At 38.9% G+C, this 19659-nt stretch overlaps 1 protein-coding gene across 1 annotated transcript in view; it reads left to right on the forward strand.

Annotated features, from left to right (window-relative positions):
* The first annotated feature begins 1020 nt into the window (after nucleotides 1–1020).
* The window catches only part of LOC112541197 (spermatogenesis-associated protein 7 homolog), a 49964-nt gene continuing 31325 nt past the window's right edge, over nucleotides 1021–19659 (forward strand). Inside the window, exons 1-2 of the mRNA XM_088146723.1 lie at nucleotides 1021–1177; nucleotides 12373–12450. Of these exons, the coding sequence (XP_088002849.1) occupies nucleotides 12387–12450 (64 nt within the window). The 5' untranslated portion in view covers nucleotides 1021–1177; nucleotides 12373–12386. The remainder of the gene's footprint in view (nucleotides 1178–12372; nucleotides 12451–19659) is intronic.

Genomic DNA, 19659 nt, shown 5'->3' on the forward strand with positions numbered 1-19659 from the left:
AAAAATTAAAAAAAAGAGTTTCTATAAATAGAGATAATTAGGGAAGCTTTTAAAACTCTCCAATAAACATGACTACTTTGAAATAAAAATGCATTATTTATGAACAGCTCAGTGGGATTACTAAAATCACTTAGTTGGAAGAAAACGTTTCCTAAATCAGAGCAGATATTGCAGAAAGCACAGCAGAAGCTAGACAGGAACACCAATTCTGTCTTTTCACCTCCAACCTGCATCTCTATTAGCATATAAGCTGGGGAGGAGGCTCTATCTTACATTTTGCTTCAGGTTCCAAAATGTCTAGAGCCAGCATTGTTTCCTAGCATAAAAGCAGAAGGGAAAAGAGAGAGCAGGTGTTGAAGGCCAAGAGGGGGGAAGAGACTATCTCAAGTACCAAAAGGAAATAATTTACTGTTTAGAAGCCCAACGCAGACATGGTTTTGTTGGGCTTCTATACAGCAAATTATTTCCTACCGCCACTTGAGATACTGTACTCTCTACCCCAAAAGTGAACAGCATACGAACCAACCATAGGAGATTGTCTATTTTCCACACCCTCCCTTAATCCTTTTCACTTAAAATTGGGGGGGAAACAAAACTGAAGGCCAGCCCCACAATCCCTCCCACTGTAACCCCTTGCTAGACCTATATCCCCCTCCTCTGGCCTCACATTCATGCTCCATTAATGCCATTTTGTTAAGGAAGCCCTATTCATATGCCCCCTTCCAAACCAGGAATGTAGGACTGTTCCCTAGCCCTGCTCAGAGACCAGGTTGCCCAGCACCGCCGTTGCTCTGATGGATATGACCATCTGCCACTGCTCTAGTCTCCACATTTGCTGCTGTCGTTTAATTCACTCCTCTTCAATCCCGTTTTTTTTTTTTAAATGCCTCCTCCCCTTTCCGAGCGATGCCCACAACATCTCCAACTCGCCTCCCTTGCCACTGAGGCCGGCCTGCCCCCGGGTGACCCCACGCGGGGCGGTTTCCAAGCAGTTTGTTTGCCCTGCCCGGCTGACCGGTTTGTGGTTCCTGTTGTTATGGGAATAATCGCACCGCAACGCTGACTAACATCTTCCTATAGCCTTTGCAGACTTCCTGAGAAAATCTCGAGAGTCCCTCGCCTTCGCCGGCGGGACCTGGGAACTACACCATCTTCCCCGCGTCAGGAGCTGCCGAGGGTAAGGGCGTCCTCCGTCTCTTCTCCACCCTTCATTTTGTTCAAAGCGGTCGGTTCGTTCAGCAAGAAAGTCGAGGAGGGGAAAGAGGTCCGACTCATGAAACCCGCACTCCTTTTACTCCCCTCTCCGTTGTGGGTCTCAGAGAAGGCAGGATTGTCGTGAACGAGCCGAGAAAAGCTTTCCTTTCTTCACAATACTGCTACTCCCACCCTCTTTTTTCTTTTCTTCTTGTTACAGATGGATTCTAGCCTGCCTTCTTCACGTTCCCCAAGTATGACTGTGTTCCAGAAGTAGTTCCTGTCTTTGGTACTGGACCTCTGGGGATCATTCCCTCTTTTCTGTCTTGTGCAAAACTTTGGAGAGCACTTTCTTGGAATGTCCTAGAGCGGTGTTTCTCAACCTTGGCCGCTTGAAGATGTTTGGACTTCAACTCCCAGAATTCCCCAGCCAGCAAAGCTGGCTGGGGAATTCTGGGAGTTGAAGTCCAAACATCTTCAAGCGGCCAAGGTTGAGAAACACTGTCCTAGAGTAACTTCCCATTCCACCTGGTACCCACTAGAGGTGTGGGTCTTTGCTCCCCTGCAAGTCCCAGAATTCTCAGTCAATATTCTTATAGCAAAAAGCAGGCCGAGATAGCTCTCAAATAGCTACATCAGTCTTGCAAACAACATGGTTGCTTTACCATGAACAATACCTCTGCTTTGCCAAGTACAGTACCTCTTTGAAAGGCTTTGCATAGCCCTACTTAGACATACTCCCACTCTTCATCTGTGAGGTGGTGACCGATACGCTTAAGGAGCTTGTAACATCTGACATACTTCATTTAAAAATGCCAAGAGGAATCAAGTGAGAAAAATGTCCAAAAGTCTTCTGTGTGATTCTGCAAATGTTTTAACGTAGAGCTAGTGCTTTTTTCACAACAATTTGTCACTCACTCTGGTAGAGAATTTCTTACTCTCAACGCTGACTTTCTGTTAGCCTATCTGGTTGACTGTATCTGCTTGCATCTGGACTTTCCTCATAGAACATAGAGATCAAATATATTTTATTCCAAGTCTCTTCTGTTCTTGTTATCAGACCTTCTTAATACTAGGAAAATGATTCCAGGTATTGCAATCTTATTTTAAACAATATAAGAGTGTAATCCTATGGACTAATAATGAACTCATTCAACAATAATAAATCTTTGTTGTTGTTGTTCAGTCGTTAAGTCGTTAAGTCGTGTCCGACTCTTCATGACCCCATGAACCATATCGCACCAGGCCTTCCTGTCCTTCACTGCCTCCTGAGTTTGCTCAGTTTCATGCTCACTGCTTCAGTGAATAAATCTTTACATAGCCTAAACAGGCATGCATTAGAGAGTGCAAAATTATGTTGTGGGCACCATATATAACCTTCAACAGGTAAAAAAGAAAACTTCACCTGCTGTTAGCCGATGGCATATTAATCTGTGGCTTATGTAGAATGGACGAGATCAACCAGTCATAACCTTATGATGTAGAATAGATGCAGATAGATCAGTTACATATTGTATATCCTTTGGTTATTTTTTTTTTATCAAATTATGCCCTTTCAACAAGTTGTAGCTTTTAGAGTTCACATAATCAGTGTTAGAAGAGTATGTATTATTTTGTTGTTTTTGCAAATTAGTGAACAGCATGTTTCCCCAACAGCAGAAAGTCCAATTGCTTCCTTGATTAATTCCCTTCAAATCAGCTACACTAACACAGTTTTACCTTTCTCAGTGATTGCTAGTGTTTAACAGGATAATGATTGTCAGGAAGAATAGCATAACAGGCTTATGAAATTATTATATTTATCACTGGTCCCAGCTCCAATGCTAATTGGCATTTTGAAGAGCAAAAGGTCCATCTGTTTGGAGGCAGTGACATAATTTGGGCTACCTTTCATACCCCACTGTCATCACATTAAACCATAAAATACTAAGATCTGGTCCCAGAGTTTTCTTCTGCCTCTTTTCCATCCCTTTCTACCCTTTCATTTTTTATTGTGTCATCTTAGATCCTAAACCTGAGGACAGGGACACTGTTGCTTTTATTATTCTGCAGTCCCCTCTTGGAGTCTTTCAGACTGATGAGCAGGCACTGTAACTGCTTTAAAGAAGCAGTCAAATTAGTCTACTACTGTTGAAATGTCTGACTGATTAATATTCCTTTGAACTGAAACATTTGCACAGGATGTAATGGCTGGCTTCAAAGGTCACACATAAAACATAATCTGTGAAGCCAGCCATTGTGGTGTGTACACTATGTTTTATCTGGCTTAGAATTACATGTGGATTAGCTTCAATGGCTTGTTCAACAAACAATTAAAATAAACCAGGTATGTTATCTGAATCCAGTCATTAACAAGTTATGGAACCCCTAGTAGTATGATATTGTAATAGATTATAGACCCAAGGCTTGCTGATTCCTGTGAACCAGCATCAGAAGAAAACTTTCTGTAACTCTTTTATCATTTTCATCTGTACTTGAAGTGCCTTTGTTACCTTTGGGAGATATTTGACTCAGCATCCCAATGCTGTAAAACAAAGAGACTTAGCCATGAGTGGCTATATTGGACAGTGGGGCAAAGCTCCAGCCAAGGAATTCCATAACTATATTGAACATCAGTCCATAGGGCAATATGGCTTGTCTCACTATTTAATAAAATGAGAGGAGCTCCGTAACACTTCAATAATCTGTGCTTGCTTAGATTTACATGCCCAGAATTCATCAGCATAATATTGGACTGTGGCACTACTATGATTAAAATGCTCACCCTCAGGTGTGGGAATAGGGAGGGAAAATAATTAGTGGATATCTCAGATCTTAATAGTGGAATGAACAGTAAAGTGGCTACTGTGGATTAACAAAGCTAATCCTTGTACAAAAACTATGCAAAAGATATTAGTAATTAGCAATGCTCCAGCCCACAGAGGGAAGCCTCCTCATACTCTAGTTCAGTGTTTCTTAAGATCTAAAAGTTGCTGAGCTTGAGAAACACTGCATTGGTTGCTTATTCAACCTCTTATCCCCAGTAAAGCCAGTTTTTTTCTTCTTTTCTCCATAGGATATCCTGAATAACTCAATTTCCTATAGCGACACAGTTGTTATGCTTCCACATCATAATAGTCATGGTTTATCTAATAATTTACTAATAATTTACTAATGAGCAGGGTTCCTACAACATATTCCTACAATGTGTTTGTATCCTACAAAATATGCTAAGACAAAACCAGAAAAACCACAGGATGGGTTGGTGTGATGTGGGAACCCAGCCATAATAAAATATTGGCTGTAATTGAAACAAGTGTTTCAAGTTGAAAAAATTGTAAGAGGAGAATATGGTGTTCTTTATGAAGCTTTTCTAGCTTTTCCGTTTAGTAACCAGCTTCTTGAGTTACTCCTTTCTTGCATTGCCATCTCTGACCTATTTTTTTTAAGAGCCTTTCTCATAGCAATTTTGAGGGAGAAGAAGATCACAGCTCTTGTTTCTTTTTCGCCCACTGGTGAGTTTTGGCCTCTGTGAATTTATCTGCTGTTGGGCAAAGCCTTTTTGGACATGAGATTTTATCACTAGTGGTGGGCAAAAAAGGAACAGGAACTTATAGTTCTTTTATTTTAGATTGACCACAGTTCTCATCCCACCAGCCAGGAAGTAGGATGAGTGAGTTATATCAGGGGTTTTCAGTTTTTTTCAAGCCATGGAGCCTGTTAGTTAAAAAACAAAACTGTGGAACCCCTGATCAAGAAGTAAAGCTGTAGTGATAGTAAATTGGCACATATGTACTGCATGTATGTATGTCCTTCATCTCTTACAGAACCTTAGGTCTGTAGAACATGACTTGTAGAACATGGTTTGAAAACCCTGGCTTAGATGAATACAGTATGCAGTTCACACACACACAAAACTATTCACATGAATGCTGACTCTCATTTCTGGCCTCCAGACACAGAAAAAGCAGGCTAGAATAACTACAAAATGGAGCTGCTATAGCTACACCATCCCCCCCCCTTTCATTATCCCCCTTGCAGCTATGTGGGAGATAAAGATCAGAGAGGTTAAATATGTAACCAGTCTGTTCATGGTGACTTTGATCAGGCCATCTTAACTTTTATTCCCACATAGCCAAAAGGAAAGTTGTCCAAGAAATTCCAACCTCAGAGGTGGCTAGTGGCTAAAATATAAGCAAGGATGCCTTCTTTCAGGGTAGGTGGAACTGTTTTCAGTTTCTTAGGCTGTATCACCAGGTACATAACTATGCAAGTTATGTCATGTTAGCCCACCTTGATTACTCTCTAGGAGAGTAATCTTTATTGAAGTAATCTGACTCCTTGAATTCTGGCTAAGAAAACAAAAGAGCCCAGTTTGCTCCATGCAGTGATTATGTGATAGGCATATTCAGTATTCCCAAATGGGTTTTAAAAATCATGAAAAATAAAACAATATATGATTTAAGATAGATAAATGGATACAATAGATAGACAGCAAAGGGTGAAGTTCAGATTCTTTTTCTTTTCTATCCCAGCATTATTGACTTTCTCAGGACACAGAACTGCAACCAGAATAACCATTTTTAAGATTTAAATCATCCTATCCATTTGTTTAGCTGTACCATTTAATTGAGGGAGTACTGGAGCCATGGCAGTTGCTATTGAATTTGTATGCTACAGTGGTAGTACAATAGCTACCTGGCTGTGATTAACTCCTGATCTATTTTTAAGCTACAATAAATCCATTAATTGCATTTGGTTTAATCAATTCAACTCAGTTGACCAATAAATGTTTGGAACTTTTTAAAAAGCAATACATTCAAGAAGCAGTCATGCTTGAGTCACAAATGAGGTTTGATTTAGAATAAATGGAGATATCTTTTCAGAAAGGGAACAGATAATTGAAAGGAAACAGTTGTTTGCAGCAGCAGTACTTTCATTGTTAGTTTCCAGAAAGGTCAAGCAAGAGCAATAATACCTGGCATGTGAAATCTAGATGTGCTGAATGCTTTCATAAAACCAATTCTGCTGGCAGATTAATATCTTGAGCAATATCTGAAAAGCAAAGAAGAGTTTGTTTTAATTAGATTAATACCGTGAGCAACATCTGAAAAGCAAAGAAGTGTTTGTTTAATTAGAGCTGGAGTAAAGGCTCTTTTGGGGAGATTCACAGACAAAGTAGAAAGTTAAGGTGTTTCCCCTTCTTTACATTTCAGGGAGCTGGAGGTCAGATCTGAGGATGGGGGACAAAACTCATCTATCTTTCCCAGCTCTTCATTGTTGCTAGCTCTTGTTTTGCTGTCTTCATTCTGAATACTACCTGAAGAAGCCTTTCACATCTCTTGACAACCTCTGATCAACTATGGTATCCTTCTGGACTATCTATATTGGTTGGGGACTGGAGGCCCTGATTTGCAGTGGTTCTGCTCTTTCCTTAGTGAGCAGTTCCAGTCATGCATGTGGAGAAGAGATGTGGACTAGGTCCTTACTAATTTTTTGGGATGCCACAGGGCTCAATCTTCTCTTTTAAACTTTTACATGAAGCTTCTGGGAGAGGTCATCCATCAGTTCAGGGTGTGGCATCACTAGCATGTTGATGATATTCAATTGTATATTGTTATCCTAAGCCTGTCAAAGTCTTGTCCTGATTCCTAGAGATTGTTGGTCTGCATGGGATGAAACAGTCTAAAGTTGAACTCAAACAAGATGGAATTGCTCTTTCTTCATTATGACTCTTCGAGAGATCCAGTGTTGTCTCTTGAGAGGAAAGCACTACCCGTGAGGAAGCAGGTCCATGACTGAGGGTCTCTTGGACTCACAATTATTGCTGCATGCATGGGTGGAAGCCATAACCAGGAGGGCTCTATCTGGAGCAGAAGGATCTTGCTACAGTGACTCATACCATCATCACTGCTTGGTTAGAATATCGCAGTGTGCTTCACATAGGGCTGCTCTTGAAGTCTGCTGAGAAACTACACTAGGTTCAAAATGCAGTGACCTACTTCTTTGCTAGCGCTCAATGCCCTGACCATATTACATCTATACTGTCTTCACTGCATTGCTTATTAGTAGGCTTCCTGGTACAATTCAAAGTACTGGTTTTAATTTATAAAGCTCTTTCTGGCTTGGCACCTAGATACTTGCAGGACCACCAGAATCTTAATGAAGCAAGCACAACACTAAGAGGAGCACCTACTCTAAAAATTGACATCCTTGAACTTTGTTTTGAAGCTCTCAAACATGCTGTTTGCTATGGGCTTAGATTATCTCTCCCTGCATTTTTTTAAATTTAAAAGTAGCCCAGTGAGAACTGTGTCTTCAGTGTTGAATGACATTTTGAAAATGTAAAGCAGAAATAGAAATCAACCATCAGGCTGCAGAGTAAGAATGCTCAGGTTAGAAGGAGTGGCTAGTTGGAACGCTGGCCAGTAGAAGAGAAGATATATAGCAGCATTCTGGTGGACATACGGTTGTACAGTGGTACCTCGGGATACGAACTTAATCCGTTCCGTGACTCTGGGCGTATCCCAAGTTGGTTGTAACCCGAAGGAAATTTCCCCATAGGGTTCAATGTAAATCCGGTTAATCCGTTCCGCCCTCTGAATTTGGTCGCACCCCGAAGCAAATTTTCCCATAAGGTTCAATGTAATTACCGTTAATCCGTTCTGGCATCCGCAGACCACGCATCAGGGGCGGGAAAACGGCCGGGTGTGGCGCGAAAACGGCTGGGCACGGCGCGGTGCGAAAACGGCCGGGTGCGGTGTGGCGCAAAAACGGTTGGGTGCGGCGTGGCGTGAAAACGGCCGGGTGCTGCGTGGGGCAGCGGAAAAATGGCCACGGACCACGTGTCGGGCAGAAAAATGGCCGTACCCCGAGGCGGAGTTCACACATCGAGGTAAATTTTTGCAGCCGGAGCTGGTCGTAACCCGAAAAGTTCGTTAGTAGAGGCGTTAGTATCCCGAGGTACCACTGTACTTCAAAAGAGGAATCTTGCAAGTGAGAGCAACATCTAAGTCACTTTGGTTACATATTCTGTGCCGTAATAAATGCTACCTGCTCTTTTTCCCTGACCATATTTACCCTAGAAGTACTTTTTTTAAAATGAATCTTGGCTGAGAGATTATGTTCCCATCATAATCTATCTTCATAGGCTTTTAAAAAAGAGTTTTTTGCCATCATGGAAAAAAAAATCTGATTCTATGCATTGTCTCTGATGAGGCCCACAGTATGGCAGAATGTTTGAGAGAGGCTTTGGCTATGACAGAAACCAAGCATTTTATCTGGTTCTGCTTCTATGTGGAAGCTAAACAGTGATGAATAGACATCCTGCTGTCTATCAGCCTACATAAGTCTGGACATTGCAGGAAGGAATGACGAGTGTACATTTTATTATATGAAAAAGTTATAAAATGTAGTTCACTATTCAGAGGCAAAGAAGGGAAAGAAAATGAGACTTAAGATAGATTTGGAAGTGACGTGCCAAACCCCACTTTATTGCAAGGACAAAGGAGCACAGGGTCATGACCAAATCCTATACAGGTAGTCCCTGGGTTAAGAACACCTGGTTTACAGACAACCCATAGTTAAGAACAGAAACTATTGTAGCAAAATTTGAGTTAAATACACAATGATTTGAGTTAAATACACAATGGTTCGAGTTAATTATACAATACTACTTATACAGTATTATACAATAATATTTTTCTGGCTTACATACAAATTTGACTTAAGGACAGACCTCGGGAACAGCACTTGTTCTTAAATTGGGGACTACCGGTACCTTGTATTCAGAATGTCAAGGTTCTGTCTCTTGACATCTTTACATAAAGGATTCATGGGAAACAGGTATGGGAAAAGCAAAGGCAAAGTAGATCAGGAGGACAAGCAAACTAGGGCCTTCTTGGACTGCAGATCCCATGATCTCTTGGCATTGACAGTGCTGGCTAGGGTTCATAGGAACTGAAAATCAAAATAATTAGCCATTAGGTTGCTTACCCTAAATGAGACAACACTGGACTTGGTGGACAGTCAGCATCATCATCAATTTTAATATAGTCATTCAACCAAAGCATAGAAATTACAGGCTGGTGGACTCATGCGTTTGTATACCTGTCATGTGTTTTTCATATATATAACGCATATAGCACATGAGTCCACCATTCAGTTATAGGTTGACAGTAAGAAATATAAAATAACTTAAAATCTTTCTGTCCTACTAAATTTATCCTTGCCAATTACAGTGAACCTTCCACTGTAAATTAAACAAGTTACTTAATAGATGAATGTATTTCCCAGGAGCTGGCTAAATATTCTCTTACAGAATTGGCTGCCACACAAAATTTAGCCATTGCGTAAGAAACTTTGCCAACCCCTCAGAAAGTACATAAACATTTAGCTTATTCCTAAATTTTTTCTTTTTTTTTTCTTTTCTTTTTTTGGTGCCTTCAAAAAGAAGTTGACTCCTGGCGACTGCCTGGACAAGTCCCTGGAGTTTTCTTGGCAAGATTTTGGAAGTGGTTTGCCATTGCCTCCTTCTGAGGGCTGAGAGAAAGTGACTGGCCCAAGGTCACCCAGCTGGCTTTGTGCCTAACATGGGACTAGAACTCACAGTGTCCAGGTTTCTAGCCTGATTCCTTAACTGCTACACCAAACTGGCTCTCTATAAATAGTTCATATTCCACTATAAAAGGAGCAATACAGCAATATATGTTCTATTGATTCAGTTTCTCAGACAATGGTCCTTGAGAGGAACACTAGGGAGTGTCAGCAGAATCCAAGAGATGCATCAAAGCATAAAGTTAGTCTATCTGTTCCAAACATTGTAAAAGCTTACCATTGTTTTACATTCAGAATCTTCAATCTTGCTTGGCTTAGTCAGATTTCTCAATCCTCACCTGCGTCTCGACAATACTTTTTGATCTACCTTGAGCAGGTACTTTATTGTACTTTTGGCTCTTGATGAGACCAGTCTTTTTCCAGGTGACATGTAGGGACCGATTTGTGTACTCTCCATCTAGCCACCCAGCTATTTCTTCCTTTCACTCTCTGCAAGTTTCCCAGATAAAACAGAAAAACAGACCAGCCGCATTATGACTTAACTTGATGTACAACTTAGAGTCAGCTTCCAAATCATCCTTGATCATCAGGTGTAACAACAAGCCAGTGTGGCATTGTATTTCAAGTGTCAGCTAAGATAGTGGAGTCCAGCCTCAGCCATGGAAGCTCACTGAGTGACACTGGGGCAGCCATCCTCTCTCAAATCAACCCATGGGGTTATTGCTGTGGGAAAGATGGAATGGGGAGTGCTGTGTCAGCCATCTTGAGCTCCTGGAGGAAAGACAGGGTATAAATCTAACAAATAAATAAGCAAGTATTGCTTATTTTTCAAAAGCTAAAGAAAAACAGGACACATGCATGACACAAGCCACAATGGCACATCCTAATCATATCAATTATCATAATTTTTGTTAGAGGGAAGTTCAGTGCTGATCAGAAAGGTCTCTCTCATTTTCTAGCCAATGAACTCTGTTTGTTTGTGTCAGGAGTCAGCTATCCATATCCTGTATGAAACTGGACATTTATTTAAACTGATATCAGAGAGGCTGAAATGTTTATTTTTATTTATGGTGGAAATGTTGGAAATGTGACAGTTGGGGCCCAAAATCTGTTCCACGGTTCTTTTATTTTTTTAGTCATTTGCTTTGCTATTAATGTTTAGAGCAAGACAGTACTTTATATAAATGCTTGTGTTAATTTGGTATCACAGTCATGCATCATCACCATCAGACCTGAGCACAAAGTACACTGTGTATTCTGTTATTTTCCATTAGTGCTACTGTCTGATTTCACTTTGAGTGTTGCATTAGTTTATGGATATTAGACCCCCATTCCAAGAAAGCATTTTCCCATTTCAGAGCAAGAAGAATGGATCTCCAACCCCAAACTGAATTGTTTCATTTAAACAAATCTAAAAAAGGGAGGGGGTACTGAATGAGAAGATAACAAAGCCATGCTTCTCATGGTTCTTCAGGAAGATTAGCCAGATGTTTCAAAGGATGGAATTGCTTCTGAGAAAAATATCAAACAATAGATATCAAAAATATCTTGAGATTCCACCAGAACCAATTCCCTCCTAATTATATACCAGATTTCATCTACTTTAGTTTCAGAGTGTCTAATGTGAAGTACGGAATTGTTGTAGCTGTAATTTAGCATAATGTTTTTCAAATGAATTTATAATCATTTCTACATTCCTCACAGTGCACATAAACATCTCAGCTATATCTATGAATATGAACAGAACTATCATACTTTGATGGATTGTACTAAGTTATTTTTTATCTATCTATCTATCTGTCTGTCTGTCTGTCTGTCTGTCTATCTATCTATCTATCTATCTATCTATCTATCTATCTATCTATCTATCTATCTATCAACTATCTCAGGCTGATTGGTGTGTGTGTGTATGTTTATGTATATGTATATGTTATGTATATATAAATAAAAGTCAGCCTGCAAATTTGCCAAATTCTAGCTGGTCCATATGCTAATGCACCCCCCCTCCCCCCATTTTCAATCTGATCTTACCCTGGGCAATAACTTACTTAGCTCTTCAACAGCTTTGATTTGACCAGATAAACTCTAAAAAAAGGAATTAAGATGTAGCATAAATGAGTAACAATAACCAACTTATTTTTAAGACATTTTGTGGAGAAAATTACTAATATAACATTTCTGCTGCGTTAAGGTATCACTCCATATAAAACTCAATTTCTGAAATACTTTGGGATAAAGGTGATCATTGTCTATACAATAATTATCATAACTCCTTATATTATAAGGCTGTACTGACTGCTCAGGAAAGCATGTTCATCATAACTCGTTTCTTCCTATTTTGAATGGTTGGAAAAGTTGGTGTGCTGCAGTCTAGCTGCCTGATAACAATGCCGGCAGATCCACAGAGACATAGCATTTACATGCATATGTTGGACTTTTGTTATGGAGTTGTCAAACAAGCAGGCTGCTTAAAGATTCAGCATTTGTTCTGAACTCAGTCCTCGTGGTATAGATCAGAAAAGCACTGCTTTGTTTATTTCATATCATAATAGTTGTTTCTGTGTGTCAACAAAATGTACATTAAAAAAATCAAATTTAACATTTTAATATTTCCTAATTGCTCCATTTTTTTTTTCCTACAAGTATCCTGACTAGCTATGAGGATTCCCAAATATTCCTTGATGGGACCTTTCAGAGGACATATGAGTATTAAAAGTAGCCGTAAGTATTTAAACATTTTCAGCAAAGGAAGTATTATGTATTCCAGTCTAACTGTGATGGAAGGCATGAGTGGGGAGGATTCTGGGGGGAGGATTCTGGAAGGGAGCTTCAAGGTTACAGGGAGGAGGAGTGACATTCCAAGCATCTCCTCAGCCCCCAGCTGGACTGTGTGAAAGTAAGGAGGAAGAGACTGGCCCCTCCCTAAGGGGTTGATGGTTAGAGTTGCTCTCAGTGGGGAATTAGAGTTAGTCTGGCGAGATTTTGTCTATTAGGTGCAAGCTAATAAAGAAGCTGAGTTGATTTACGGACTTTCTCGTTGATTTCTCAGACTTTCTTGGGCTGAACCTGACACTAATGTTCTCAATCATGTAAATTGTCTTCAGAAGTGACAAAAATACTACTTTTTACTTTATGTGTGTATGCTGTCCTTCAAATGAAAGTAGCTAAAAATTCAAATATATAAACATGGTACCATTTGATTAACATATTGAGATACTTAGGGTGACTCAGAATAAATAGATTGTTAGCAAGAAGATTTTTTTTTTAAATGCCAATGGTTTTCATTCAATAAACTTTAAAACAATTTCAAATCATTGCTTTAAAAATCTAGGATATGGTTGGTAACTCTTTTAGCCTTTCAAGATAATTATTTCATCCATATTTGAAAGCCAGGTGACTAATGATAGTAAACAGGAATGGAGAGTTTGGGGAAGTCTGAAAACTAAGTTTGGACTAAAATACTTGCAAAGCATGGCTGGTGTGGGTCTTCCGGGCTGTGTGGCCGTGTTCTGGAAGTTTTGTTTCCTAACGTTTCGCCAGCACCTATGACCGGCATCTTCAGAGTGCAGGAGCACAGGCAGAAGCAGAGAGAGAACTGCTCCTGTCTGTGCTCCTGCACTCTGAAGATGCCGGTCACAGGTGCTGGCGAAACGTTAGGAAACAAAACTTCCAGAACATGGCCACACAGCCCGGAAGACCCACACCAGCCATCGTATGCCAGCCGTGAAAGCCTTCGACAATACTTGCAAAGCACTTGAAAATAACAAGTGCAAACCGATAGCTTCATTACAGAAAAGCATAATCAATGATGTTATCCTTGTTATCTCAGAATAATGGATATAATGGAAACTATTTGGTTTCATGGCTTTGGTTTGGTTTCACAGCTTTGAATTTATATCTTGCTTTTGTCAAGTAATCAACATTCCAAGGATTTTTCAAGAAAAATATTCCTGAAAATGTAGCTGGAGAAAGTTCTTAAGGACTGAAGTACGTCTATTCTGTCCTTTTTCCCCCCTTTTTTCTTTTTTGCCTTTTTAGCTTACATCAAGGGGATGATATTTTTAGCAAATTACCTTTATTAGACTTACATATTTCATCCTATAGGATAAATGTTCCAAGGATAGCTCATAAGAAAATGTACACTGTTCAATCAATCCATTAAAGCCAAAATGAAAACAGTCAACCAACTCACAATTCAGTCACTAAAAAAAGAATATCCTAAAGTCAGAATGCCACCACTATGATGATCTTATCCATGTGTCCACTAAATTTGGGCAGTGGAAGCATTCAAGGTGCCTCAGATGAAGATCTCAGTGGTAGTAGACTGATGCAGGGTCAAGGCAGGCCAACAAATACCTGGATGCTAGAGTTTGTCAAGCATTAAAGAGAGGCATTCAGAAACAAATGAAATGTGGTTTCTTTACATAGCCTACATGTTGGGAACCAAATTGCGATTTGCAATCTAGAACGTGTATTATATACCAGCTGAGATTCCTATCCTATCTTCAGTAGCAGCCCCACATACAATACACTGAAGTCTTGTATGTCTTAAGTCTCAGAGTTACCAGAGCATGGATATGTAAAGCCCTAAATGTTCTTGGTGCAGTTCTTGAGCGAGAGTAACTTTATGCCTTTACTTGAGGATGATGACATTCAAGACGACTGATACTTAACTTTCCTCCTTTTCTAAGAATTTGTGAAAGCCCAAGCCTGGATCTTTCCCCAAATGCTGATGTTTTTATTTCTGCTTGCTTACTACTGGTTCAGAAAGATAGGGTAGAATGATAAGTACATTGTCATTCACCTTAAGCCCATGCAAAGGGATGCCAATAATTCTAATTAATTAACTTAATTAAGTCATTTCCATCCTGGAGATTATTGGGATTATAGCCCCAGAATTCTCAGTCTTCCTCATTTTCATGCCGATAACTGATTCAAATACTACATGCTATATGATGTGACCACCACTAGATTTCTGACTCCCCTCCTCTTCACTGGGCAACTTTGAATACAGAGGTTGTAATTTTGACATAAAAAAACATCATCATACCCAAGATCTTCGTTTTTCATTCCACGGCATCATTTTTATGCCCATTCAGTGGTGGTTCTAAATACCTGGTGCTTTGCACAGGTGGTTATTTTATGATGTCCCCATTAAGTTTAAGCTAATGCATACAACCAACCTTCATCTGGCTGATACTTTTGTGCGGGTCCCACCCCCATCCCCTTCCCTGCACACTTTTAACTGAGCATTGGAGGGAAACAGCGATGTAATTGTGGTTCCAAGCATGACAGCAAACAAAATAGCCTATCCAGTACATTTCAGCTCATACATTTTGGTTCATCAGCCAAATGGTAGAGGCATGTTTTATTGCCATTTGTGCTGCATAAATCAAGCATGATTATTGCTGCTTTCAGATTTGCAACAGGAAATTTATAACTTCAGATATGATTTATTCAAAACGTAATATGTCAAAGGAATCTATTTCAGTTTAGTTTGCAGATACAGAGTAAATTAGTAATTACAAAGCTGTAGTTGTAATGGCACAGTATATTGGGTTTGGAATAAAGAAAGTATTCTTGCTGAGAGAACTATTGATACTTTTTTCTCCTGCTACTTTATCACTGCCTCATCTCCCTAAAGGTGATTTTATAGATGCAGTCGATTTTAAAGAGAAAGATTTTAAAAAACACATTTCAGTAACAAATAATAATTCCTATTACAGATAAGGCACAGAAGGATCTCAAGGCTAAACAAAGCATTATATGCATCTAAATCACCAAATACAATTCTCAGCTTCAAGGTTTTCAGGAATAAGAGTATAGATAGACTTATTTCTGAAAGCCTGAAAACTATTGCAGTATACAGAACACCGACTGATAATCCTGAATTAGACTATCATCTATTGCATTGCTCTTAACGTTCTGATAGCTTTCGGGGTAGCTGATATCCTAACATACAACAGCAATCTGTAACTGTAAAAAGCCTGTTCCTAACATGCTGTTTTTTATGTACTCCCCCAATCACATGACTCTGGGTGGTGAACATAAAATCAGGATATAAACTGCCTCCCAAGAACACATTTGGCTTGCATTGAAAGTAGATAGAGACTGACATAAACACATAGTACAAAAGTATGGCCAAAATAAATGAATTGCCATTTTTGGCACAGTTGATCTAAAATAGAGCACTAATCAAAACTGGTGCAGTGTGCCTCAGTTAGAATTCTAGCAGATGTATTTTGCACCCACTGCAGCTCCTGGATGATCTCCAAAGGCAGTGTACATGCAACACTTTTTATCTGGTACCAGTGTACAAGAGCAGCAGGAGGAGGAGGAGGAGGAGAAGGAGGAATAATAATAATAATAATAATAATAATAATAATAATAATAATAATAATAATAATTATTATTATTATTACCCTTGAACATAGCCAATACATTAATATCTAGGAGCAAAGTCAGATCCATTATTACACGATGGCGTTTTCAAGTGGAGTAATGATATCATGTAAGGCAGACTGAACTCATTTCCATATTGATGATAGTACTTAGAGAGCCTGGTTTGGGTTAATTTTAAGTTCATCTACCCTTTATAACTCATTATTGTCTTAAAACATCAGTACAGCCTATCAAACATCTTGGTATGCAATGAAAAAGAGTAAAAGTTGGTTGTCATTAGTATGAGGGTAGTACTATACTCCAAATACACAGCTGGCTCCCAACAATGTTATGAATATATATTAAAGGACATAGAAAACTCTGGACAACATGGGTCAGCGATGGCAATTCACAGACTGCATACAGCTCTCAGGCCCTCTTTGGGTAGCCTGAGGAAGACCTCTTAGTTTCTAGAGCCTTGCTCACTACTTATCAGTTGAGCCCTGCAAAAAACTACTCTGTGCTTAGCAGTGTTCTCAGTCAAAATAAGTAATAGGAATGGGAAAACAGTGATCTGAGTTGAGGATGTTGGGAATTGGAAAGAGGCTTTCACACATATACACACATGTGCACACCCACCCACCCACAAGCATCACTATGGTCATGTAATGACTGCATCAAGAGGTTCAAAATCTAAATCTGGGGATAATTTACACAAAGCTCCAGTAGATAACTTATATACATGTCTGGATTCAGGGATAAACCTTGGATTTCTGCCCTTGTGTAGAACATTTTTATTTATTTATTTATTTATTTATTTATTTATTTATTTAATTTGTTATTTAATAACAACTTATAAAAGTTGCTCTTATAAAAATAAGATTCAGTTACAGTAGCTGCCACTGGCAAAAATGCAGTGTTCTAAGTAGCCTAAATAAAAATCTATTTTAATAATTATAATAAGAACAAAACTAACATACCTAGGCTTACCTGTATTCATTGCATTAGGTTGCAAATCTAAATGTTAAAAAATGATTCTGTATATTAACTGAATTAGGAGAGGAGGGAGAACCAACAATGGAGGTGTGCTAGTAATTGATTTCATGAGGATCAGTGTTCCAGGATCCTAGCATGCCATCCATTTCTGGTATCCTGCATTGACTAGTTGTATGTTCTACTCAGCAAGGACTTTTGCACACCTAAAATCCTGGTGTTAATGGGTGAATAAATGCACAGAAACTACTTTCATGATATGACTCACATTTTGCCTTTAAGCTGCAAAACAGTTCAGCTTGACCTTCACTGCCCATCATTCATTAAACATTCATTAAGATTGCTTTTATCCTTGTTTATTGTTGTTACTAAAATACTAGAGATTAACATGATAATTAAAATTGCCTCTCATAGGATACAGTGGATTTACTAATCAATTACTTTTCTAAGCTTTCAGCTGCAAATCCAAGCTTGAACTGATGTAGACAATAATAGATCAGGGAAGAGGAAGAGCAAGTTCAGATTTCTAACCTAATTTTTGTTTGAAATCAGTGTTATCTTCCTGCAGAAAACCAGCCACAACACTTCTGTGTCACAGTTGGAAAAGAAACCTCAGTGGAAAATTGCTCTGTTCAGAGAAAAGCTGAGAATATAAAAGATATATTTTACCAGATGTAGTTTACAGAGTGTAAAAGGGGGGGGGGATTCATTGTTATTCTTGACAACATTTAGTCTCTCCCTGTTTGAAATCATTAAAATCACTTATCTAGATTCTTAGTGTACTGTATAAGCTTTGGGTATATTTGGGAGAGCAAAATCTTATTTGCTTTGGAGCTGAGAGCTTTCTAGTGAAGGTTAAAAATGAAAAATTCAATTTTTATTTTATTTTATTTTAAATAAATCTGTTGTTAATACTGAAAACTGCCTCCTATGATCAAGTTCCCCCATAACAGCCGTTTTCTGAGTGTATCTATACATTCCAAATATACATCTAGTCTAAAAGATTACTCCAGTTGCTGCAATAGTGAAAATAAAAATTCCAATACAATTTACATTTTATCTGGAAAAAATGCCTTTCTAAATACGATTATTTTCATCACTGGAAAAGGCCAAAAGAAATTGTGCCAACTTAGTTTCCTGAGCAAATAGTTCAATAGTTAGGTGTAGCTATTGGAAAGTCATCTGTTTCTGTTTCCAATACAGAATTGGTGCCCCTCCACTTTTTCCCAAAGAATCCCAATTTGCCATGAAATAAGTTGAAACTGACCCCCAAGTAAATGGCATTCACCAGTCTTTATTCCATAGTCCATAGAACAGACACTTTGCTTTTGATGTATGACTTAACATATTTTTGTAAATAAAACAAATGAAAATGGCATGGACACAATTATCGGTACTCCTTAAAAGTTAAAAGACATGGGTAAGCTGACAAAAGGAGGAAATAATTTCTGAGATATGCTGGGTCTGAATCCTTTGGGCTTGAAAGGTCATCAGCAATGAAATCAAACCTCAGTTCTACATGCTCCCCCAGCCACTGATAAAGCCTGTATGAGCTCATGTTCAAATTGCCAATTTGAAAAAGGTTCCAGCAAAAGAGTGAGATTTTTCTGAGTAATAAAGATTTTGATCTGTTTTTTGCGCCATTTGTACCATTTCTAAGTAAATATGATCCTGAATTTCTGTGGAGATTGTGCACGTATAGATGACTGAAGTGTTCAGTCGGTTGGTGGCATATCTCAAAATTTCAGTGCAAAATATCAAATTTAATTTCCAAAACATAAATATCTGAGATGAGACAGTCAAAAGGGGGAAATGATGAAAGCAGCATTACTGCAGAAGAACTCTTGTTCAGCCTATGACTTATCCTATAGTACAGTGTTCCTCAACGTAGGCAGCTTGAAGATGTTGGCTGGGGAATTCTGGGAGTTGAAGTCCACACATCTTCAAGCTGCCAAGGTTGAGGAACACTGCTATAGTACATCATTCTTTTTCCCTCCATTCTCGTATATTACAAAATGTCATTGATCTTCTGAACATTAAGATAGCAGGTTAACATAAAGGCTGCAAGACAGGTTGTGCACCATGTACAGCTCTATCCTTGACAAAAATAAGATAAGAATTTGGAAGAAGCAACTAGGAAGTTGCCATTGCTATTCTCTGGCATAAGCATTCTAAGATGATTGTCACATTTTACCTAATGCTAGGGCTGGCCCTGCTAGAAATACAGGGAACTGCTTTGTCAGACTCCTTTGCTATCTAGCCTCTTATTTACTACAACTGCAGGATTTTAGGAAAAAAATCCTTCTTGTCACATGTTACCTAATATCAGAGTTATTATAAGATGTACTAGCAAAGTGTGCTGTTCCAGGGTGTTCTGTTGCCTTCCCTAAAGGGTCCTTTTCAATATAGTTTCCAATTCTTAGAACCACTGAACAAAACTCTAACTGGTTAAAATAAAAGAGATCAAGTCTAAAATTTTTGGTGTTGAGACAGAAGCTGCTACTTTAAGGAGAATCTGGGACAGATATGACAATCAAACATATAAAATGGGAAGAA

Source organism: Python bivittatus, unplaced genomic scaffold (genome assembly GCF_059951505.1).
Source record: "Python bivittatus isolate LINGU-HERP-01145 unplaced genomic scaffold, Pbiv_v1 ctg000020_np1212, whole genome shotgun sequence".
In the NCBI taxonomy this organism is placed as follows: domain Eukaryota; kingdom Metazoa; phylum Chordata; class Lepidosauria; order Squamata; family Pythonidae; genus Python; species Python bivittatus.